Genomic DNA, 24,908 nt, shown 5'->3' on the forward strand with positions numbered 1-24,908 from the left:
TAACATCCAAGAAAATAGATCTTTTAAAATGTAGTTTTACTTCTTTAACCAATAATATGCAATTTTCCTTACCATATACAGATGCAATTGATTGCCTATTGCAAGCATTACCATTCTTAGATTGTCAGTGGTTACACATGAAAAATCAATTGACATCAAAATAACTTTCACACACCAGATACATTTCCAACTTTTTATTGAATATTAAGGTAAATATTTCACATTAATACAGGCTACATAAAGTAGAGCCACTATACGACATGAAATTTACTCTCATTTTTAACCCTTTTTTCAGTATGTAAACAATTATACAGGTATTTACCACTCTAAAAGGTCTGATTTCATTCTTTACGCAATCATCTAGGTCTTGGCCAAGTATAAATAGCGCACTGTCCTATTGAGCCCTGCCGACCAAGAACACTTTTACGTGGGGCTTAAATGTCAAAATGGCTATACTACTCAGAATGTATCCTGTTGAACAGGCAATCGATTTGTTCATAGACAGTGGTAAACACGTTAAATCCCACACTGGATTCTTTCTTTTTAGTTAGGCACATCGAGGGGTGTCCATCTCTCAAATTTCTTAACTTGTTTAACATTTTTGGGGGGACACATCTAGGTTAATACCACGTCTCAGTAATTAGGTAATTATCTTGTTCTTTTTAACGTGTTTCTTGTTACTGCTCCTAGGCCTCTCGATCACTGTTTAGTTGACATGATTCAAATGCACATTTCCCACATGTGGGGCCCAAGTGCCTGGCCATACCTGCAACAGCAAGGATTTCAAGAGTTAGACAACAAATGGGGCTCTAATTTGCAAACGCATTCAGTTGGGGCCAGCTAAGAGCAATTACCTGCTGTGGGTCTGAGTTCTCAGCAGAGTTGGGAACAACCTTTAGGATGGGATTCCAGGCAGGGTCAGAAGTGTGAAGACCATTGTATACAGGGCCTCCAGGACCCTCCGCCATCTGAGGATGAGGAGGGATCATTGTGCCACCGTACATTGACATTGGCAGACCCTATACAGTCCATAAAAAAAAAAAAAGATTTGTCAGTGGAGCTACAAATTAAAATTCTCCTTATAGAATGGAACTAATAAAACAAACCAAAATTAAATTCTTAAAGAGAGTCTCTGTACAGTGTACCTTTTGAAAATCCATGAAGTTGGTGGGCATAGGTTGGTGGAAAGTATTAGATGGAGCCACAATCCCAGTATCATCTCGCTCCATAGCCTGGTGCTGAGAGAAAGCTGATGGCTCCTGCATCTGCTGGTGCATCACTGGCCCTCCCATTAGGGGCTGAGACCAGCCTGACATTGTCTCTGTGAAGAACAGAGACATATTTATTAAGTTCTTTAGATCCAATACCAACTCTCCACATTTAGTGCAATTAGTTAAACAAGCGAAAACAATTGTCACTGAATATGCAAATATGTTCCATTTAGTAACATGTAGAACAATTCGTGAATGCCTATTACATTTCAGTCATAGACTCACCGGAGGCACTGCCCACTCCAAAAGACCAGATGCCACCCTGTCCAACTGGTGGGGTGTAGCTGGTGGGCAGCATGGTGTGGTTGACAGAGCCAGTTTGCCGGATACGGGCCAGGCGCTCGGTTCCAATGGGAGGGGGCACTTTGCGGTCCTGCTGGTTGGAGCTACTTGCTTTTGCCTGGATAAGAGCAGGAGTCACCGTAGATGTGCAAAGAGGTGAGGATGCCCCGGAAGACACGGAGGGCACTGGAGACTCACCTAAAATCAACGAGAAATGAAGGGACTTTCAGAATGAACACTTGAGCACTATAGGTCTTACAAAAAGTGATGCTGTGTTTGGTGCATTTGCGTTAAAATAACCTCTTGACATACAAGATGTGGAGGCACTCCAGGGATGGGGAGAGAAGTGCTGACGGCTGAAAGAGGGTGTGCCCACAGGAACAGAACCCGGCAGGAACACAGGGCTGGCAGATATGCTTGTGGTAAAGCTGGTGAGCGCAGTGGATGAGGACATGGAGTTGTCCATGGGGTGTATTCCTGTGGAACATAGTGAATAGCATTACTCAAGAGGATTTGACCCCAATCTCATAACAGATGCAAGGTCATCAGCAATAGTGGTGTCCAATCTTGCTCTTTGAGGGCCACCTTCCAATGGAGTTTAGCTCCAACCCTAATTAAACATACCCGAACCAGCTAGTTAAGGTCTTCAGGAATACTAGAAACTTCCAGGTGGTTATGTTGAAGCGAAACTCCGAAGGAAGGTGGCCCTCCAGGAACACGATTGGACACCCTTGATTTAAAGGTTGCACTCACCAATGGGACTGGAAACCATCCGCTGTGAGGTGCAGCGATACCCTGGAGCTTTTGAGCCATCAGGAGGCATGACATTTTCCATCTGCCCCATTCCCCCTATATAGGCATTAGGTGGGGCACTGTAGGGCTGCTCCGACGGAGTACGTGTAGGTAGATGGCAGGCACCCCAAACCTGGTTGTTGCCCACCTGGTTGTTGTCGAAGATGCTGCTGAAGTGATTGAAGAGAGCCGCAGGGCCAAAATTGGGGGGCAGTTGCGCTTTTCCACTGTGGAGGTGCATTTGAGAGCCGTTTATCATGCCCATGGTGGAGGACATTGGAAGTGAGGGAGGTGGCATGCCTGTCGGAGCCAGGTTTGGCTGAGGTGGAGGCTGTTGTTGCTGCTGCTGTTTGAGGGGCTCCTGTGAGGCTCCCTGAGGCACAAACACAGACTGCTGCTCTTGCAGGGCCCCTGAAGCCATGGGGTAGTAGGGTGTGGGTGGCTGCATGCGGGGAGTCACGCCAGGTGCAGTGGGGGTGGCGTAATGAGGTAAGGTGCTGCTGGTATTAGTGACTGTGCTGCTGCAGGTTGGAGGTGGCAGGCGTGTGACAGGGTGAGATGATCCTGGCTGAGTTGAGGAAGAGGAACTGGATTCTGAGCTGGAGGTGAAGTGTGATGCAATCGGCTGCCGGCTGTCAGGCTGTGCGGTTAGCATCGATGGGCCTGAGGGAGACGAAGTGAAGTGCAGGGGAGCGGAGGGGCTGGGCCCATCAGATGGAGCTCCTGTGGCAGGTGCGGCGAGCTCTGTGACAGGCTTCTCTTTAGCAGGGGTACTAAGGCTGGCTGGCTCTGGCTTGGGGGGAGGAGGATGCTGTGGAGGTGGAGCAATGGGCGCAGATGGAGATGGAGGGGTCGTAGGGGTTGTGGGAGCACAGCTGATGGGAGAGGGAGCCACTTGCGCAGAGGGAGCGCTGCTGCCACTAGTGGCCACAACAACTCCACCCCCAGACCTGGGCTCTGTTGAGAAAAGCTGCTTCCTGACAGAAGAAGGCGTGGGGGTGTTAACAGGTGCGGTACAGGTGGGAGAAGTGGTGGAAACAGTGGGAGTCGAGGTGCTGGACACAGAAGCAACAGGATGCTCAGTGTGGGCCGAAGTAGAGCTGCCGAGACGCAGTGCAGAATTACCGCTGTGTTTGGGTGAGCTGTTAGCACTACCAGGGCTCACTGGACGCACAGGGAAAGGACCCCAAGTGTTGGGAGAGGATGAGAAAGTGCCACCAAACTGCGCCATGGGCAATCGAGGGTGGCGGATCTGGTTCATAGTCTGTGCTGCAAGAAGGGCCAGCTGAGGATGAGCATAAGCAAGTGGTGGCAAAGAAACGAAGGGGGGCCTGACACCTGGTGCCATACTTTTGCCTAACTTGCCAGCCTGCTGAGCCGTAAAGTTGGTGGAGGACTGGAACGACATGTTGGGGGAGGGCACTACAGATGGCAGGCCTTTTGAACTGGCTGCAGTAGTGCTTGTGGCCCCAGTGGAGGTTGTGTAGGTGGAGCTGATTTTGGTGTTGGCGCCAGGCGGCCGGATGTGGTTACGAGGGATCAGGTCCTCTAGCTCTTTGGCTGGGTCCTGGATCAGCGCATTGATCAGCTGCACCGCATGCCGTGTGGACTCTGTGCCACCTCTGCAAACCAAGAGAGTGAGCATATGTAAGAAATCCAAGCAGGGTAAACAATAATTATTATATTTACAATAATTACTAGTGTCTTAAAAACTTTCAGCATCATTTTTACCTGATTGTGATCATTCTTTCTCCATTCTTGTCCTTCTGTTTGTCCACGTCAATGTGTGCACCTGTAACGTCTTGGATGGCCGTAATGTTGCAGCCACCTCTACCCATAATCCGAGACACAACCGAGGCAGGTACAGAGAGCTTCTTGGATCTAAGAGAGAATTCAATAAATCAGTGCTAGGTGTTTGCCAGGACATTTCAATTTGAGAAATGTTTTTAGCACATTGCTAAATCTAAGGATCGTATCCCTATATTTCTGAGATATTTTGATCCTTAGATATGGCTTATATCCTTGCTTCAAAGTAAATCATTTAGATTTTTTTCATCCTGTTTTATGGCCTAAAAATGCACCTCACCTTCGAACCACCTCTTTCCATCCCTCTTCTCTCTTCTGGCCTCTCTTTGGGCTAGTGAGATTCATCTTAATGTTGGGCGAGGTGACTGGCAGTGAAATGGTCTTGAACGAGCAAGGCAGGGAACTGGGGGTCAGGTCACTGTTGAGGTCATGAGATCTGTTAAAAAAGGGAATAGAACAAGAAGTTTAATCATCTCCCCACAAATATTTTTTGCAAAAATCTGCAAAATGGAAATGCAATAACTTGTCAAATCATTTGTCGGACTAAAACAAACTCTTACTACCAAAGCTCAAGAAAATAAACAACTTTGTGAGATCTGTCAAAAGCCTGCTCTCTGTAAGTTTGCTGAGGTAATGATGAAAATTTGCATTAAGGAACTTTGTCTTGAACTGCACAATGATAAGTGTAGGTAAGTGGTAATGGCAAGCAGAAGTATATTAACTCTTACCTCTGCTGTGGTTTGGAGATGGACACCGTGACCTTCTCCTCACGAGAGCCCGGCAGCGATGGCCCCTGTCTCTTCTCACTTGCGATGTGGAATTGGTTAGAACTTGCAAGTACTGAAGGGGCAGAGAAGGAAGAGGACGATGATGAAGGGAGGTCAGCGAGCTCCTGACTCTTACTGCCATTGCTGCTCTCACTGTTGCAGTCGGTGCTATCTAGATTATCAGAGTCGCTGGTTCCTCCCGGTGCCCCACCCCCTCGAGGTTCTCCGTGGATCTTATTTTTGTCTGCTTTCTGCTGTGCCAGTGCCACCTGCGGGTCCTGAAGAATAATGGGTTCACTAGGTGAATCCTTGGTCTTGTTCTTTTTGTTTTTGCGATTGGTGCTCGGAGTGGTGGCCACATTGGCTCGCTTTTTGCCGAAAGTGTTGGAGAAGGTTGCGGAGGTGGCGGAGATACCGATGGTTGTGGTGGTGGTAGCACTTGGGGGCTCGATGGGAACCTCCACCTCTGCGGGATAAAATTATGACGAAAGGTTATTCATGTAAAAGTTTTTTCGAAAAGGAAATTTAGCTGAAAAGCATTTAATGGTTATTAAAATGTATTTAATACATCAAAATGCTAGAAATGCTACGATGAAATGCTACGATCAAGATTTTTGCAGTTGACACCGGCTAACGATTTTTGTCATCATGAATGCCCAATACCGACCGTTCAAGCTTTATATAAGTGTCATAAGCTCTCTGTTGATGGTGAAAGATATACATTCCCTGAAGGAATTTTTAATGATTTCAAGTGGCATACTTAAAAGTAATGGCTTATAACTCTACAAAAAAAACAAGACATCATTAAGTACATGGTCTCATTTAATAGAAAAGCTTTAACATTTTTAAGAAAATAAATTTAATCATGTTTAGAGGTTCTTGTGTTACTACTCTGCTGAGAAAATAAGAACTTACATGTGTAAATGCCATAAAGCATACAATTATTTAGAATTACACATAATAAGTAAAAAGTAATAAGATCCTGGTTGATGAGTGATGATCTTCCAGGGCTGTTTCACCTGTGCACTACTATTCTATGGCGCACGATAAATCAAGACCTGTCAATCTGAGTGATTAATCCAACCCAAGCGTGCTCAAGCTGTAAAACAGTGTCCGATTGGTCTCGACACATTGTCCCTACCCACCATACTCAACATTCAGATCATTGGTTGAACTTTCAAATGACGTTAGAAAACATTGCGTCATGATCGCAATGCAATCAGATCCTGGAAGTCCTATAACTTTAGCCAAGCAGCATGTCATGTCAGTCCGTAAGGATTTTCTCAAGATCTACGCATCATTTTATATTGTGGGCTCATTTGAATCGAGACAACCAGCTCTAAATAAAGATGTGATTTACCATGGTTTATTAATGTTTCAAGAAGTTACAAAGCAGAACATGGCGCAAAACTCTCATCTGTACACTGCTTACATGGCTGTCAGCGGTAACATTTTATGGTTTTATGCAATCGCAATGCACATTAAGCAGTTTTAAATATCAACTTTTAAATTATATAATTATGTTTCTACTTCGATTTGGTGTTGTGGTCACATGAACTGAGTCAGCTACAACAATCTGTCACAGCATATTAAAGAGCGGCAAAAAATAAATAAATTGTGCGATAAACAATTTGTGATAAAATTGGAAAGGAGAGACTTTCAAATGAAAAGTAACAAAGCTTATTACATTTATTGGATGAGAGATGCACTACAAATAATGTTTAGTGAAGTTTTGTTCACGCATAACAAAAATAGCATAGACTAAAAGATTGATCTTGGGATTTAAGAAATGATTTTGTTTAATCAAAATGAAGATAGACTGAAATTGAGAAATCTATTATTTCAATCTAGCCATAGCATTCACACAGATGGCATGTTTTTTAGCTTATCCACATGTGCACAAAATAGACGAGTCAAAACGCGGCATCGATAAAGCGGCAACTAAGCATCGCTGATTTTGGCACTCCAAAAATCTTTTTTCAGTGTATCACTAAAAATGTGGTAATTTCTTTCATTAAAAAAACAACAATAAAGCTGAAGATTTCTATGATATCTGGACATAAACCAACAAGTTGTTCCTCACCTTCTGCAGAGTCCTCCTTCTGATCCTCCATCTCACAGAACACTTCTTTCACCTTTGCCTCCTCTTCCTCCAGCTTCCTCTTCTGCTCTTCCTTCTTTTTCTTGCGTTTCTCCTTTCTCTTCTCTCGCTTTGCTGCCAGAGCCTGCTTTTTGCTTTCTTCACGAGACTGTTAAGAAATAATTTGAGAAGAACAAAGTTCACCGTGATGCACCATGCCGCAGAATGTTGTGACTAATATAAAAACCAATTAGTTTGCTCAATAGTTGGTCTAACTGGTTATCTGAAGATACAAACCTTCTCCAGATCAAGCTCCTTAAGGAGAATGCTGGCGTTCTTGTTCGCCTCGGCTGCCTGCTGATCTTTGGCTTTGACAATGGTTTCCATGCACTGATGACATTTCTTCAGCAGTTCCTGCAGAGTGGACACATCAATTAATAGCTTCCTCAAATCATGCAAACAGTCCCCTAAGGGTATATTCCAAGGCAGTCTTTGTGTTTGGGTCTTTTATACCTTATCTGCAATAGTTGCAATGTATCTCATGCACTCAATGTCAGATGGGAACTGGTTTACTTCCTTCACCAGGTACTGGACCACTTTTACATGGCCCTAAAAATGACATATTACAGTGTTTTATGGCAGTTTATCATTATTTTTCAACAAAAGAGCAGCACAGCATCAGTGACATTCAGTCATAAGCAGAGATATCCATCAATCCTATGAACAGCATTGGCACACCGCTCACCTTGCGGAACGCTGCCATGAGGGGGGTTATCTTGCGGTTGTCTGCTGCATCCACATCGGCTCCAGCCTGCACCAACAGCTGCACCACATCAAAGTGGCCACCGTTAGCAGCCAGCCACAAAGGGGTGTTCCCCTTCTTATTTCGCACGTCAATGTGAGCCCCTCTACATTAACAGAGCAGAAAGAGCAGCATGAGACACTACAATCTGAAGAGAGGACTGACTGGTACTGAACACTACCAGAGTTTTAAAAACATACCTGCTGATGAGAAGCTCACAAAACTTGTAGTGGCCCTTGTCTGCAGCAATGGTGAGGGCGGTATCACGAGAGGAGGGAACTGGAGGGGCATTGACATCAGCCCCTTTATCCAACAACACACGGCCCACTTCAGCATATCCGCCAGACGCAGCCTCCATGAGAGGGGTGAGGCCAGTCTAGAGGAAGGAAAGGCCCTCTTACCATTAAATTGAATATTAAGGTAATGAACAAACATTCTGCAATAAATCAACACTTGACAAGTTTTCAACTTGCATCTTTTAGACATCTCTTAAAGAGTTCTTTCAAAACTGCAGATTTTACCACTTAAGTTTTTTGTGGTTTTTTTTGTATCAACTGAGTACAATTTAGGCTTTTTTTTCCCCGTATGGACTTCAAAGCCAGACTATTTTAAGTTCACAAAACAATAGTAAATCTATTCTCATACATATGATTGGGCTGCTTGATGTATATATTGAAATATCACAAATGTACAAATCTCGATATGCATATTGCAGTGTTACCAATCCTGGTCCTGGAATCCACATTTTAGATGTCCCCCAAATCAAACACAATCTATTCAATTAATCAAGTTTTGGGGAGTACTTTAGGACCAGGATTGGGAACCACTGCCATATCACAATGGCTTGTGATGAATGTTTTTTTTTAATACTTCAAAAAGTTACGAAAGGTTTTAGGTTGACGCAGATAGAGAATTGACTGGGTATGCAGCTTTTATTTAAGGTTGGTGTGCATGGTTTTGTGGACTACAATGACGTATGCGAGAATCAACAAGCCATTGTGGCGCACTCAAGGCAAACTAGTCTGAGGGTGCTGTCATACTGGCAGCTTAGTTCGAAACGGGGCATGGTAATGTGAAAGCTGTCATGTGGACCCGGGAGCGTATTTGGGGTACCAAAACGAATCTGTTGTCTCCTCAAAAGAATCCATTTGCAAGCAGCAGAAAGCCACCTTTATAAAAATGTCGACCGTAACAGATTTATTTTCTGTGTATACCGTGGCATGTAAATAAGTGGGTGTGGTTAACTCACATGCAGCGTGAGTGAGACTGAGACACTGGTAAAAGACAAACGAGCAGATCAGGAGGATCCACAAAGGAATTACGTTTTTTTAAAGGGTTGTTAATAACGTGATATTTTCGGGAAAAAATGCGCAGTAGTCAACTGCGAGAGCAGTGCAGCACCCGGACAGTTTAGGGGAGCGCACGTGCTCGCAACGGGGAAAGCATTATAAAGCTTACTTGACAACAACAATCCATATATCAATATCATAACGAATAGAAATAACATTAAATAATGTATAGTTATCTGCATCTTTCCATCTCTTGTGTGTACAGTTACTTTTTACACACAAGAATCACATTCAGCGATGTAAACTCACAATTGTGAGGAAAAGAATTGTGAGATTTTTTATTCTGTGGCGGAAACAAGCTTCCATAGTTTTTAAATATATTTAAATAGGATTTAAAATGATTTCACGCACTTGAAGCATTATTGTTATTATTGTATTATGCCGTTTTCTTCAATATTTTGCCGTTTTCTTCAATATTGTGCAGCCCTACTCAAGGACCTCACTGCCCAAGTAACAATGTGCTAAAGTGATTACGGACCTTGGCACGGTGTTCCACGTTGGCCTTCCGGTCCAGAAGCAGGCTGACAACCTCTGCTCTGCCTTGGAAGCAAGCCAAGGTCAGTGCTGTGTTACGATTGGTCTCAATCTGTGCATTGATATCAGACCCCATGTCCAACAGCAGCTTCACTGCAGGCACATGGCCGTTCATGGCCGCCAACATGAGCGGAGAAATGCCCAGCTTACTGCCAGTCCTGAAAGAGAAACGAGAGAAGAGATCAAACGAGAGAGAAAAAAAAAATAGTTTATACAGTGTCTTAATGCTTCCTAATACAAGTCTTAAGACACCTGATTAAACCAATAGCAGCAGATGTTCTGACCTAGAGTTGATCTCAGCACCAGCATTCAGAAGGATCTTGATGATGTTGACATAGCCCCCTGAGGCCGCCAAGCTTAGCGGTGTGTAGTCTGAAACGTTACGGTGCTCCTTATTAGCCCCGCGAAGCAACAGCAGTTCCACCACCTGCAAAGATGAAGATAAATGAACAAACTTCCAAGTCTTTGGGGCATTTTTGAGGGTTTAAAAGCTTATCTGGTGAAGAGGTGGAGCTAAAACTCTTAGGGTACCTCTTGTCTGCCACCTGAGCAGGCGAGGGACAGAGGGGTGTCTTTGGTCCTCTCAGACTGAGCTTCAATGTCCCCTCCCTTGTCCAGCAGGATCTCCACCACACCCACATGGCCCGCAGTAGCCGCTAGAATTAGGGGAGTGAACCCTGTCGGCAGACATGAAGAGCAACACTCAACATCTCTGTAAACGTATCATACAGATAAGACTTCACACAACAAATTAAGGAGCCTTTTACCCTTCTTGTCCCGGTGCTCGATGTTGGCCCCACGTGCAATGAGCACTGAGACAAGTTCTTCATGGCCACCTGCACAGGCCAGGGTCAGTGCCGTGTCATGATTGCTCTCAGTCTGAGGGGGAAAAAGATGAAGATGCTTCAATATGTCACTTAAAGACAAATATGGACAATTTGATGCATAGTTTTATATCATGTCTACAAATGCTCCACAGCAGTCATTTCTGTTATATGATTGTTGTGTTGATGTTAAATGTGGAGAAGATGGTCTTACATGTGCGTCAATGTCCACTGAGGGATACAGAGGGAGCATGGAGGGTGGGGAGACTGTGTTGATGGGCGTCTGTACGGAGGGCTGAGGGGAGGGCGAAGTTGTAGTGTTTACCACAGGCACTCTGCTGTTCACAGCTGCAAAGACAAAAATTTGCTTTAATTTTTATTTTTCATTTTGTTTAGTGATCTTTAGTAATCATTTGTATTAGGTTTTGTTTTTTAATATTTCTCTTTAGCTTTATTTTTAGTAATTTTAGTACTTCAACAAACTTATTTCAGTTAGCCAAGGAAATTTCAAATTTTCATTTAACCTTTTTAATTTGAGGTTTTTCGTCTAATTTTTAGATTTTATTCCAGCTTCACTTACCAAAACAATTTTTAATAGTTTAGTTAACCATAGCAACACTTGATTCAGACACATTAAACAACAGTGTCTCCTGCAATAATTTATCCCTTGTACTAAAATCACTACAATTGCAAATAAAAATAAAAAGCATATAAAAATGAGGGGGAAAAAAGGAAGTTGGGGAAGGACATTCCCTCATCCCCTTTTTTATACTCCCAAACATTTTAGTTTGCATGAAAGTTATTAATCATGATAAGCTATTTCTAGTCAGTAGCAGCTTATATTAGGGCAGGGATATTCGCATTCTCGAAAGCTTTTGATTGGCCATAAATTCATATACAACCATTTGTGGTCATCACTATTTTTGGTCTGATTTCCCAGGAGAGAACTTTTGGGAGTAGACTAGCATAAATATTGTCAATCATGCATAAATGTTAGTATAATCATAGTGGGACAAATGCCAAAAGACTGATTAGTAGCCAATAGGAATTTCGGCATTTAATTTCTTATCACTGGTTGTCATCCTGAAGGGACGCAAAAGCAGCCCTTGTTGCAGTGAGCTTACCCGCCATGATGTCATCAAGCGTATCTGTGAGCGTTTGTGCGGGTGTGGCGACCATGAGTCCATCGGGTGCCTGTGTAAGAAGCCCCGGCCCCAACCCTGTCAGCTGCTGACCTAGCAGCACCCTCTGCAGGTCTGGGCTGCTGCTTCCCGGGTACTCTGCGTTACTGAAGTCTGTGGACTGCTGCAAGGCCAGAGGCTGGATGGGAACGAAGCTGGTCAGCAGAGGGGGACTCTGGAGGGCCTGGTTCTGAGGTGGCGGAGGTGGCGGCGGCTGCGTTGCCTTTCTGTACAGAATGGTATCCACCTGTGGCAGCTTGGCACAGTCAACGTCATCTTCATACTCGTCCTCATCTTCGTCCTCCTCATCCTCATCATTGGTAGGGGTGGGCCTGTGGTCCTCCTCTCTGCAATTAACCTCACTTTCGTTGTCAGAGCCCAGCTGTGTGGCCTGCAGGGGCAGGGGGGTGCCGGGCATCTCCACCCCTGCCGCCTGGCCCAGCTCCTCCTTGAGCCCCTTGGTCTCCATATATTCTTTGGTGAACTGCTGCTGCGTCTTCAGCTGCAACTGCCGCTCCACCTTCTGCAGCTCCTTCAAGATCTTCTTCTTTTTCTGCACCTGCTCCTCGCGACTCTTCTTTAGCTCCTCAATCTTGTCTTTGGTGAGCGGCTCACCCTGGATGAGCTCGAGTGACTGCAGCTGGGCCTTCTCGATGGCACTGATGCGCTGGCCCAGCTCGTTCAGCTTGCCCTCCGTCTCCTCTACGATGCACTCCAGAGGCTGGTACGAGTGAAAGGGCGGCAGCAGGTCAGCGTCTAAGCCACCCGAAGCCACAGAGTTGCTCTGAAGGGAGCCCAGCCTTTGTTTGGACGCACCTAAGAGAAAAACCAAACTAATGCTCAAACCAAAAAGCTGATATTAACCAGACATCATGCATACAGTGCAACTAGACATCAACACAGTCTAGTTATTCTACTCAACTGAATGCATTTCGATACTCATGGGCCCCCTTTACACAACAGATTAACAAAAAATTAATAGCTTCAGTTTTTTATCTGGACTGCAGTAAGACTTTCATTCCAATACATCTAAAGCATAAGAGCAGTGTGTCTGTTGTCTTTTGTTGAGAGCAGAAGAAACAGCAACATAAACGCTGTAGCGTCATGTAATAATGTGCAGCGTAAATAAGCGTGCATATTACTTGCCTATCTGAATATGGAATGGCGAAAATGCACTTGCATTTACAACTACATCAAATATTCAAAATCTAAAACCATCTTCAAATGCTTACGGTGATCCTGTCACAATGCATCTAGAGTGCATTGTGTAAGCTGCCTTTTAACATGGCCAAGCATTATTCAATTGTGATATGAGGACAGAAAACAAAGTGGATTCTTCATTTGTGAAATGGCAGAGAATTGATACAATAACAGTTCATAAAGGCTACGTTCACACTGTCAGTCCAAATACAAATATTTGTGTATCCGACTGGAATCTGATAAATAAGTGACTGTCCTTGTGTATTGCACATGTTCAGATCCGATTTGTGTGTTATGTAGCACTCTTTAGTTTTCTTTCTTTCATTGGTTTCTATGGCAATGATGTGCTAAAATATACAACAATAAGACTATAGCCACTTTGATAAGTGGTATGTCATCTTGAGCAAAACATCCAGTTGATTAGAATAACATTACCAGAAATTCTAGTCAAACTAACCTTTGCTTGTAACGGGTGGGGGCGTGGGGATGGTGGAGGGCACTCTGTCTGGCTCCTGGGGGGGCACCACCATAGCCAGGGCTTGGAATGGGACTCGAGGGGCCTGCACGTGAAACAAAATTGACAATCTATTAAAGAAAACTTTAAACTATTATATAATATACATTCGTGTTGCATACACTTGGCACTCCATAAATTGGTATTTTAATCTCTCAAAGCATTAGGTAAATTAAAAAGGGTAATTTGTAGTAATACTTAGACTGTTGGATAGTGTAAAGCATGTTTCTGCTCACCTGAGAAGTGTCATGAGAGGGCGGTGTGAGTTGGGACATGTCTGGGGCAGGGACTGACAGGATGTTGTTTGGGTAGTCTAGCAGGTAGGACACCACATTAGTGTGACCACCTTTAGCAGCTTCAATCAGCATTGTAGAGCCATCCTGTGAGGAGAAGAGAAACTCTGATTAACACAGGGGACTGACCAAAGTTTGTGTGACCACATATCATCCGTTAGCATCTGGGCAGGTTCATTCTCTGGAACCCTCACCTTCAGTCTGTGGGTGGGGTCAGCACCATGGGCCAACAGCAGCTCCACAACAGCCAGATGGCCCCCCGCACAAGCCAGAGAAACCACTGTGTGATCATTGTTGGCTGTGGCTCTATTAACATTAGCACCTGCAGACAAAAGTGTGTGGTTGAATTTTAAAATACAATGTAAAATAAGAAACACAGGGGGCAGAAGCCAACATAAAAATGTAATTTATAGTGGTTCATCATTTGATGGTTATATATATAAAAAAAATTAAAATCGTTGGTATCTAAAATGTCATAACCTTATTTATTATAATGCATGGTCATATGGGCCATAAACAACAAAAACAATAGCTGTGTACCAAATGACGCACGATACACTTATCCACTATGTACTCAACCATGTAGTGTATGAACTATGTTTACGTTTATTTTGTCTTTTAACAGTCTGATAGCCCCTCACCTACGTAATTAAAGCTGCGACAGTTAAGTGCATGAAGTGTCCAACGTTTCACACTTCGTTTTTCCAGTTAAATAAGTCCATCATCCGGGTACTTAAAGTGCATTTTTCTTTTTAGAATTTTCAGTGTCAATGCACTACTCACACTATTTATACTACAAAATGTACACGATTTGGGACGCACCTATCAACTTTTTTGTGGTAAGGCCAGTGAAAAGTTTGACAGGGCAAGTAAAAAATTTTAACCAGTGGCCAAACTGGGCCAGAAGAAAAACCCCTTAGTGTTGAGCACTGAAATATATTAAAAAAGAAAACAGCTAGTTTAAATTATGTTAATATTTCACAAAATTTCATTGTTTTTACTTTATTTTGATCAAGTAAATCGAGTCCTGTTGAGCACTAGAGACTGCTTTGAACATAAACAACAACTTTTCAGCTGTGTTTTAATGTGACAAAAACAGCAATACTCAATTGTTTATTTGCAGTTGGCCTGTTTACACCTGGTCACTTCATGCGTTTTCACAGATCGGATGGCTATCCGGTTGTGAAAAGACCAGGTGTAAATGCCCTCCGAAAAACTTTTGAGACAGTTAAATCCGATGAAACTGGCATCTGGTTGTTGAAACCACATATGTAAATCTTACTTCTCCGGAAAAGTAAAAAAATAAACGTGTGAGAGCCCGTTATAGGCTATATGACATGTTATAGTCAGATATGACCGTGCTAATGCAACACGCATCGTCCCGAATGAGTAGCTGAGTATCTCTTCAGCAAGCAGATGCGCAAACTGCCACAAATAAAAAAAAGTCGCAGACGCTCAAAACACAATCACCTTCATTAAAAGTAGTTAGACTAAATGATCTTACCAGTGCTGATGCCACGCTCTCTCCTATTGCGGTCTTTGATCTTGAAATTAGCTGATGATAAATAAAATGCAGCTCATATCTGTTGCTTTCGTTGATGTGAACTCCGTTAAATTTGCATATAGCGGCGGAATTGAAGATTGGATTTATATTCGTTTTGTGGAGACACATTTATGTGGCCGTGTAAATGGAACCGTTTTAACAAATCAGAGATATTCGATAAGTAAAAACACATGAAGTGACCAGGTATAAACAGGCCCAAAGCTCATGACCTTAAACATTTAACATATGAAGTGACCCCATGCAAGTATTTTTCTACAGCAAACTGGTGTCCCTGATGAATGTTCACTATGCTGATTGCAAAGAGCCAATTAATTGGTGATGAAATTCATTATTTTCATCATCAACATATATTGTCAATCTCATTGATTGTTTGTTGCAGCCCTAGTTTGGGACGTCACAACTTGCCTTTGCTGATGAGAAACTGCACAGTGCACAGGTGTCCTGCTCTGGCTGCTTTCATCAGTGGAGTCCTGCCCCCTTCTGATTCATGTTCCTGAGAAACAGAGACCAGTCATCTCTAAACAGGCTTTAATTGTATAAATCTCAAAATGAAAAAAAAAAAAAAAATCAAACAAAAATGCAATCATGGTAAATCAGGATATCCACAAACCAGGTCAGCCCCTGTTTGCAGCAGCACGTCGGCCACATCCGTGTGTCCATTCTCACATGCATATGTCAGAGCTGTGTCACCCGTGGCTGTTGTGGCATGGACATTAGCTCCTGAACAGAGAGAGAAAAGTCTGTGAACACATTACGTCATATGCAGGAGAAAGAAATTTGAAGAATTACATCTAAAGCAAAGTCTTACCTGCAGCCAACAAGTATTTGACCAGTTCCAAATGCCCCTCCTGTGCAGCCTCCATGAGTGGCGTTGAGCAACCCAACTCAATGTCCGCCCCAGCTTTGATGAGGAAATCAGCCACCTCTAGGAAACCTCCACAACATGCTAGAGTCAATGCAGTTTCCTGCGTCTCCTCTGTCTGAGCGTTAATATTTGCACCTAAAATCAAACAATAAAGACCAATTTTAAGTTCGTGAACAAGAATGAACTTGAAAAGGAAACTTAACATTCAGATAGTTTGAAAACAGACAATTTTAACAAAGCAAGCTTTGTATTTCTAATTCATCCCTTTGAGATAGTATTACTTTTTTAAATGGATTCTGGTTGTGTTATTGACTTAAATCCTAAGACCCAAGTCTACGAAACTGAGATGACCCCAGTACCTTGTGCCAGGAGCAGTGCTACCATCTCTTCATGGCCCTCACGAGCTGCCTCCATCAGTGGAGTGTAGCCCTCATCATTCACTTCTTCCAGGTTGGCGCCCCTCTCGATCAGAAGTGCTGCCAGCTCCACGTGACCCCCGCAGGCAGCCAGCGTTAGAGGCGACTCAAATGAGTCTGCAGGCATGTTTACCTGTGCCCCACTATCCAATAGCAGCCGTGCCACCTCCACATGCCCATCCTACACAAGACAACCATAAGAATAACAACTCAAAAGACAAGCACAAACATCAGAGGAAGTACCTACGAGATTGTGAACATAAAAGCTGGTGTTACCATGCAGGCCTCCATGAGAGCAGTGTGCATCTCATCTGTCTTGTGCTCCTGGTCGGCTCCTGCTTCTAAGAGAAACCGGACCATGTCCAAGTGCCCTGAGGAACAGGCAGGATACGGTCAATGTCACTCCAAAATGTACCAAACTGATTGATTTCATAATATAAAGTTCAGCATACTATTTCAATGAACAGAATTTACATGCACATCATTGTCCATTTAAGGTCTATATTCTGGTTAAGTCTTTATTATGAAAGGACAGAAATAACATGCTCCACAGATATTGGAATATTCCGGTAAGAGTTTATGGGTTCTTTAATGAATAGAAAGTTCAAAAGAACAGCATTTATATGAAACAAACATTTTGTAACTATGTATTTACCGTCACTTTTGATAAATCTAATGCATCCTTGCTAAATGAAAGAATAACTTTCTTTTCTTTTTTTAAAAAGGAAAAAAAAAATTGACCTACTGACCTCGGTCCTGTACACAGCATATTTCAAATAAACTAAGATATGAAAGGTTTTTTTGTTTTTTTTTAAATATTAGAAATACTATATTACAATACCATTAGGCAAATTGTTCTTGTATTTAATTATCACCACCCAGATTTACCTTTGTTTCAATGTGCAGGTAAACATGAATGATCAGTTACAGTGGATTTTCTGAAAAAGCTTTTTACAACACAAAATTCAGATTAATACAGGCATATGGCTACTTCATCATTCAGATTTCTAAATTCTTAGTCTGATTGTTAGTGCATTAATCTGCTTCCCTTAACCAGAATAAGACCATTTTCTGATAATTATCTTATGCAGGTAAACAGTCTATGATACAATGAGACGCACCTTTATAGCAGGCGAGTGTGAGTGCGCTCTCCTTAAATTCGTTGGAGTGTGTGTTGATTCCAGCGCCATACTCCAGGAGCACACGAGCGACCTCCACGTGGCCTGCACTGGCAGCCTCCATTAACGGAGTGTGACCATTCTCATTGTGATCCTCAATGTTAGCACCCTCCTTCAGCAACACCTTTACTACATCCAGAAAGCCTCCTGCACACGCATATGTCAAGGCTGTGTTACCTGCAAGAAGGGGAAAGGCAATGGATGAACAAGGTGTGTTTGCAAGCATGCATTTGTAGGCTTGCACAAGAGTGAAAATGTCCTCTAATCTTTTCGGTCCATTTCAGCCCACTTTCATTTCACACTGTTGTTTTTATTTATTACAAAAAATGGTTGTATATTGTCATACCTGTCGAGGACTGTGCGTTAACGTCGGCTCCGTGCACTAGGAGCAGTTTGACGATGTCAACGTAACCACCGCTTGCAGCAGCCATAAGTGGCGTGATGTCTCCTTTGATCCCTCTGTCCTCCACGTTAGCATGCATGGCCAGCAAGACCTACAACCCCAAACTCAAATCAACAGACATTCTTCTCAGATAACCACAGTACATGCTTCAATTAAAATGAAAGGTAAAGCATGCAATTTCTTCACCACTAACAGCACCATAACCAATTGCAGTCAGGAATGGGACAATTGGTCTGGAAATAGGGTGTTAAGTTTTGTTTTGTTTTAAAAAAAAATCTATTTGAGGTATCAAGGTATAAATAAAGTATAGTAGCCTTGATAATACTTAATATAAGAATCTCATAAATCATGAGATAATAAACAGGGACTAGCCAAGACAAGTTTATTTGTATAGCACTTACAATACACACTGTTTTCAAAGAAGCTTTACAAAAAAAATCATGACGTTAATGTTTATAATATCTTAATATCGTCATGCCTTACAGTCGCATATAGAAGACAAGAGCTCGGCGATAATATAGTTTACTTTTGCGACAATACAAGCAGTTGAGATTTGCTATAAACTCTGTGAGTGTTCAGATTGCATGTGGATAAAGTTGGACAAACTATATATCTAACTTTATATATATAGAGCTAAAATAGATATAGACAGACGTGACAATATAGATATTCATTTAGCGATGATATAAATAAATAATGTTGCCGAGATTTGCCAACTACCTGTTTGTCTTGACAAAATGGCAGAAGGGAAATGTTTCTGAAATTTATTTGATTTTTATTTATTTTTTTAATTCAGTTCAATACTGCTTCAAGTGCTGAAATTACACACACAATCTTAACTTAACATTTCAATTATTTATTTGATTTTAATTATTAAATTTTTTTAATCATTCATGCATTTGACAAGAAGTTGTTTTGGCTGTTAGCAACTGAAAAGGAAAGCTTCAGGCTTGGAAGTTTGGTAGCACAAAACACTAAGTGTCCGAGTCTGTACACGGTACCTGTGCAAGCTCATAGTATCCAGCTGAGCAGGCCAGACACAGCAGGCTCTCGCCCTCCTCTGTGTGTTCGTTGACGCTGCGTCCCTCGTCTAGCAGCTTCCGCACCGCATTCACGTCGCCGTCCGAGCAGGCCTCAGCCAGGCTACGGCTAAAAATAACCAGACTACTACAATTACTGCGACTGTGCAGGCGAAGCTAAGCTAACTACTCTAACTCAAGGAGGAACAAGAAGACTCATACAGCTGCTTGTGTCTAATTACAGAGGTTTCAAATATCAAGTGCACTTTAAACATTCAGACAAAGCTTAAAACACATTTAATATTGCTCAGCTTTTAGCTTTAATGTAGTTATTCTTGCTGGTTGAACATGAGTGTTGCATCATGATGTGTGGGCACAGGAAAATAAATTGTATGTGTGAGAAAAGATGCCTACTTGTCGGCCTGGCTGGCGTTGAGTGTGTTTTCGGCCCTCATGCGGGTGAGGGCGGCGGCGGCCTCATCCAGCGCGCAACTCACCGACGACGTCAGGCGGCGTAACACCTCTGGATCTGCAAAGGCTTTGCCATCGGCAGTGGAGAGTTTACCAATGCCTGTAGCATCCAGCCCCACACCAGCACCACACGCCATCCAGCAAGAACAAACGCATCCATGGTTAGTACAGGCCCAACACGCTCACACACAGGAAATACAACGGTCGGTTAGCCAAATTCACACCATGCAGTTTTAGTCATGTATAAACTTATGTCTAAAACTAAATTTCAAAGCTCCCATAGAGTTTCAGAATGGCATAACACTATAAATGCTCAAACAAATTATAATGATTTTCCCGTAAAATAAATGATATTTATTAGAGGTTGACCGATAATGCATTTTGTTGATACCAATAACCAAGGTGGGGAGAAAACAATTTCCAGTTTACTGGATGCTAGATTTAAAGTCCATATTTACTATGTTATTTCTATTGCCCTGTATGCCAGTAATGGGACAGAGACTCAGTCCAAAATGCATGCAGTGTATTGTGAGAATAAAAATCCCCAAAAGATGATTCTGTTTTCAATGTGATTACTAACTTTAAAAAGTACCAAAATACAGCAGACTTGTATTCTAAAATATCTTTGCTCCCTGCGGCACTCAAGCAGATAAATGGTTATCAATAAACAGGGCTGTCCCTATTGATTGGCAATCAAGCATGCTGCAAATTATTTTGACTATGTAATTTGAATTTTTTTTAATAAAAAAGGCCAAATGAGTCAAATTTTAAGCAGGCTGTAAGTGCAAAGAGTTGAGTATTTTGTAGTAGTGTTGAGTAAGTGTAAGGCCTTGTATCAATAGGTGTGTGTGTGTGTGTGTGTGTGTGTGTGTGTGTGTGTGTGTGTGTGTGTGTGTGTGTGTAGTGAGAAAACAGGAGGAGAACAGCAAGCTTATATAAACTAGGGCTTGGTAATGCCAACTACCTCACATATCAGTAGATTTTCAAGATTATTTTTTAAAGAAATTGTTCCTAGGATACATTGATCAAAAGTGGCAGTAAAAACCTTTATAATGGTTAAAAATTTCTTTTTTCAATTTAAATACTTTTCTTTCTAGTGTTGTCACGATACTGGAATTTCTAACTTTGATACAGTAACGTGAAAAATATCAAATATTCTATACCAATTTTGATACCAAGGCAAAAAACTGCCATATATATACACTGCCATTTAGATACTTTTAATATCTAAAACTTTTTGTCCAAGTCTAAGCAAATAAAAATTCATGCTGCAAAATTATTCTCAAATACATTCTTGCTTTGTAACAATAATCCATATAAATCGAGTGGTTTAAATAGGGATGCTAACGATAAATCTAGTATAGATTATTTGTCGATAATTTAATCGATAAAACTTCTCGTTGATTAAGCAAGATCATGCGCATGCGTGCTGCTCAAACGCAAAACACGTAGACACAGAAAAACAAAGCGAGCACGTCGGAGTTATGTTTGGCACCATTTTACTTCAAGGATAGAGTTACGCCTTCATTACAATAACTTCATGACTATGTAAGTAGTAATATTGTGTTTATTTTGTGTATACATACACAGTATCTCACAAAAGTGAGTACACCACTCACATTTCAGTATATCTTCTCAAGGGACAATACTATAGAAATTAAACTTGGATTCTTTTAAGAGTGGTCAATGTGCAATGTGTTGGCAACATACAGCCATTATTGTCAAAATAGCTGGCAACAAAAGCGAGTACACCCTAAGTGATAATAGCTGTATGTCGTTTAACCATGTAAAGCCACATGCCCTATTCCAGGGGTTCTCAAACTATCTGGAGATAGGGAACCCTCATAGGGCAGAAAAAATTCCAAGGACCCCCTCATAACCGCAACAAAAATGTAATAGCTAAATCATGTGTGTGTGTGTGTTTGAGAGAGTGAGTGAGTGAGTGAGTGAGTGAGTGAGTGAGTGAGTGAGTGAGTGAGTGAGTGAGTGAGTGAGTGAGTGAGTGAGTGAGTGAGTGAGTGAGTGAGTGAGTGAGTGAGTGAGTGAGTGAGTGAGTGAGTGAGAGATGGGAAAGGGGCAGGGGCAGGGGCAGGGGCAGGGGCGGCGCCAGAGGCGTTTCTAGGTTTTAAAAACATCAGGGGCTGAGCACGAAACATCAGGGGCTGGGGGTGGGTTACAAGATAACATGATTCGATACAGAGAATAATGTATATTGTAGGTCTATATGCAGGGGGCAGCCACACCATCCCACATTACCCCACAGACACGCGCATTCAAATGTGAGGTAGGGGGGGTTCGGGGCCATGCTCCCCCGAGAAAATTTGGATTTCTCGGACCTACATGTGTGGGACACTCCACCCATTTGCATTAAGCTTTGCATTGTTAGAAACCCAGTCATACTACTGAATGGTCGTGCAACACACTCTCATTTTCCCCTGAGACGGGAGAAATCCGTTATTTACCTTTTACACTTCCTCCTACAATGACGCAAAAATCGTCATTCTGCGTCATTGTAGGAGGAAGTGTAAGAGGGGGGGATTTCTGTTGAGACTACAAGCACTAGTTCCTCATCTTTCCCAGGGGGCGGGACCCGCTCACGCTACAGACCTATTACAGATCAGTGGGTGGGACTTTACTCTCTGAAACTGAAGACAATGTCCTCCATCTTGTTTGAAGCTAAGCTAACAGGCGCTGTGGAGACAGATGTAAAGTAATGACAATAGCGGAGGAGAGTGCTCAATATGATATAGAAGAAGAGGATTTCGGAAGTCTGATGCTTGAATCAGGTGTTTGTGGCTACCTTTACAAGCCGCATTATAGCGAAGAGCAGCCGAGGCAGAAGACCTGCCTGCCGCGGACGAAGAGCCCGGACTGGCTCGAGTTAGGGTGGACTGGTGGCGCCGGTGATCTCACTATGCAACTCATAGACTGTAAGATGCAACTACGAACACAGAGATAGAGTCCGTCTGCGGCAAAGAATTTCAACGATGACAATTTCTCCTGGACGAAATCTCTGAATCAGACGAGAACACGGACGTTTGTGTTGAGAACTATCCTAGTTTCGCACCGCATATGTTCTGACTGAACATCCAGGTACCATGCAATAATTCACCTTTTCGAAAGAAATACAAACAAGGAGTAATGCACTAATGAGTTCGCCAACTAACTAGACATTTTGTGTGAATGTGAAATGAATTTCAAGCTCTGGTGGTAGCTAGCCTTGTAGACGGAAGAGTGATTTATCTTATAGGCAGATATGCGCTTTCTGGATTAGTGGGAGTGGCTTGCGGAGCTGTGCAATGTGGTGCATTGTGGGAGTTGTTGTCTTTCATACAAATGCGTCCTGAAGTTATTTTTTGTCTTTCCTCGGTCACGAAGGCACCAAATTCAAAATTTATTTTACATTTCGACTACATATATGACCCACTTTAAATAAAAAACAATGTTCAAATGGGTGGAATGCCCCTTTAAGGTGTTTGAAGGCCAAAAAAATTGGATAACAATAGCTTTAAAAGCATGTCAGTGGGCAGTAGCATAAATTATTTGTCAAGCAGATAACAGATTCTTAAACATGAGAATGAGAATAAATGTTGAAATGAATGATCCACAGTACAAAATGGAAATGCAGAATGTTTCTGCTTCTTGTTGACAATGCACAATCACATATTCCAAACAGGAATGGCCTTAAATGAGAAATCTTTTAAGGATTATTTTGCATATAGATGTTACATTTCAATCAAACACCAGTGCAATCTTTTGTTTGTTTATTTTATAAATATATATTTATACTTATATTTTGCTTATAGTTTCTGTAATTAGCAAAGAACATCTGTGTTAAATAGGAATGCATTGTAATGTTAATCAAGCTGACTAAATCACACGACTGTGCAGCAGTTCACACTCACAATAAAAATACGATATAATTTAAAACAAAGACAAGCTCATTATACAAAGGAAATCATATTACAGATCTAGACAAATTGGGTTGCTTATAGTTAAAAGAATGTCAAGAACGATCATTTAGGCTAGACGTATGTCACAGTTTTGGTCACAAAATATTTTTTTTATGACACGTATCAGTTTTGATGGCTTTGCAATATTGATAAAATGTTAGAATATTAATAATGAAAAATGACGCAATTTTATTCTCCCTTTTGGTTATTTCAATACTTAATTGACGACAGAACACGACGTACATGCTCGTAGTTTCTTTTGGGGGGCGCCGCATTTGCGCTTGATATTGAAGAAGGCACGCTGCGAGCACACGGCTGATACGACAGGAAAGTTTTACTGACATATAGCCTGACAACATCTGGTCTGACAGAAGACTGTGCGGTGGTGCTGACTGCGTTATTTATTCTTTTTTTTGAAATTGCTGTGAGATTGTTTGCTGTTGCGCAAATCCTGGAGATATTATAGGATAGGCTGAAATCACTCACGTGGTGCATCTGCAGAGACAGATTTCAACAATCACTAGTCAGAGACAGCAGCAAAGCCAAAGCACAATGAAATAAGGCAACTTATGATTTCGGGGGTTTACATAGGCTATTGTCCAGTTTCATTTTTGTCAGTCAACTTTTCAAAAAACATTCAGGGCTACACTCAAAACATTCGGGGCTGAAGCCCCGGCAAAATTGTTAAAGCATTGTGCTGAGGGGGTACTAGATCATTGACAGGGGGAGCTGCGCAATTTTTATATATATATATACACACACACTATTAATAAATTAGCAAAACTTGGCCACTAAATATTTAATATTCAATTATTTTAATGATCACAAGTAAAGTTTTAATTTTATTAAATTGAACAAGTGCAACATTCAGCATTCAATCAAATATTCTAAAAGATGTATTAATTAATAATAATGTTACATATTTGTGCGTGCAACAAGCAAGATGTGCATTTGTAAATCCGGTGACGCGTGCATTGTTTTATTACAGTGTCTGCTGCAAAGATGAAGTTGACGATCGCCATATTCGCAGTGAACGTGCCTATAGATGGAAATGCACATAATGGATTACATAATCAGAGAGTAGCCTTTTTCTTTTCGTTTTGAATTATTTCGTTTAAAGACATTTCAAGCTTTGTGTATTTGATGTATTTCTCATGTCTGTGTGAGGCATACACTGAGTTTCTTTAAGTTAGGATGAGATGCGCTCCAGTTAACGTGCAATGCAAGTGACCGCGCGGGCGCCTCCATGATTATTGTCTGTTATATTTATTCATTAAATCCAGGCAATTGGTTGATGAAAAAATTATTAAAATTAAGATACAATTTATACAAAACGAAATTCAC

The 24,908-nt window shown here is 42.0% G+C and overlaps 1 protein-coding gene across 6 annotated transcripts in view; it reads right to left on the reverse strand.

The window, feature by feature from the left end:
- Nucleotides 1-533: 533 nt before the first annotated feature.
- Nucleotides 534-24,908, reverse strand: part of ankhd1 (ankyrin repeat and KH domain containing 1) — a 56,853-nt gene continuing 32,478 nt past the window's right edge. Inside the window, exons 3-34 of one of the 6 annotated variants that reach the window (XM_079847403.1) lie at nucleotides 19,555-19,711; nucleotides 19,123-19,270; nucleotides 18,065-18,212; nucleotides 17,662-17,895; nucleotides 16,817-16,911; nucleotides 16,484-16,721; nucleotides 16,068-16,259; nucleotides 15,870-15,979; nucleotides 15,665-15,752; nucleotides 13,890-14,017; nucleotides 13,639-13,782; nucleotides 13,346-13,448; nucleotides 11,632-12,504; nucleotides 10,722-10,855; nucleotides 10,451-10,562; nucleotides 10,215-10,360; nucleotides 9,968-10,110; nucleotides 9,628-9,841; nucleotides 8,001-8,176; nucleotides 7,744-7,906; nucleotides 7,512-7,607; nucleotides 7,296-7,412; nucleotides 7,002-7,167; nucleotides 4,880-5,384; nucleotides 4,432-4,587; nucleotides 4,077-4,226; nucleotides 2,307-3,967; nucleotides 1,866-2,030; nucleotides 1,497-1,751; nucleotides 1,146-1,321; nucleotides 855-1,019; nucleotides 534-766 (exon numbers count right to left, since the gene is read on the reverse strand). In XM_079847403.1, coding sequence (XP_079703529.1) covers nucleotides 707-766; nucleotides 855-1,019; nucleotides 1,146-1,321; nucleotides 1,497-1,751; nucleotides 1,866-2,030; nucleotides 2,307-3,967; nucleotides 4,077-4,226; nucleotides 4,432-4,587; nucleotides 4,880-5,384; nucleotides 7,002-7,167; nucleotides 7,296-7,412; nucleotides 7,512-7,607; nucleotides 7,744-7,906; nucleotides 8,001-8,176; nucleotides 9,628-9,841; nucleotides 9,968-10,110; nucleotides 10,215-10,360; nucleotides 10,451-10,562; nucleotides 10,722-10,855; nucleotides 11,632-12,504; nucleotides 13,346-13,448; nucleotides 13,639-13,782; nucleotides 13,890-14,017; nucleotides 15,665-15,752; nucleotides 15,870-15,979; nucleotides 16,068-16,259; nucleotides 16,484-16,721; nucleotides 16,817-16,911; nucleotides 17,662-17,895; nucleotides 18,065-18,212; nucleotides 19,123-19,270; nucleotides 19,555-19,711 — 7,418 coding nt within the window. In that variant the 3' untranslated portion in view covers nucleotides 534-706. Of the gene's footprint in view, nucleotides 767-854; nucleotides 1,020-1,145; nucleotides 1,322-1,496; nucleotides 1,752-1,853; nucleotides 2,031-2,306; nucleotides 3,968-4,076; nucleotides 4,227-4,431; nucleotides 4,588-4,879; nucleotides 5,385-7,001; nucleotides 7,168-7,295; nucleotides 7,413-7,511; nucleotides 7,608-7,743; nucleotides 7,907-8,000; nucleotides 8,177-9,627; nucleotides 9,842-9,967; nucleotides 10,111-10,214; nucleotides 10,361-10,450; nucleotides 10,563-10,721; nucleotides 10,856-11,631; nucleotides 12,505-13,345; nucleotides 13,449-13,638; nucleotides 13,783-13,889; nucleotides 14,018-15,664; nucleotides 15,753-15,869; nucleotides 15,980-16,067; nucleotides 16,260-16,483; nucleotides 16,722-16,816; nucleotides 16,912-17,661; nucleotides 17,896-18,064; nucleotides 18,213-19,122; nucleotides 19,286-19,554; nucleotides 19,712-24,908 lie in introns of all 6 variants that reach the window. The other 5 variants (XM_079847400.1, XM_079847399.1, XM_079847398.1 and 2 more) reach the window with 5 other exon arrangements.

Source organism: Squalius cephalus (assembly GCF_949319135.1).
Source record: "Squalius cephalus genome assembly, chromosome: 17".
In the NCBI taxonomy this organism is placed as follows: Eukaryota; Metazoa; Chordata; class Actinopteri; order Cypriniformes; family Leuciscidae; genus Squalius; species Squalius cephalus.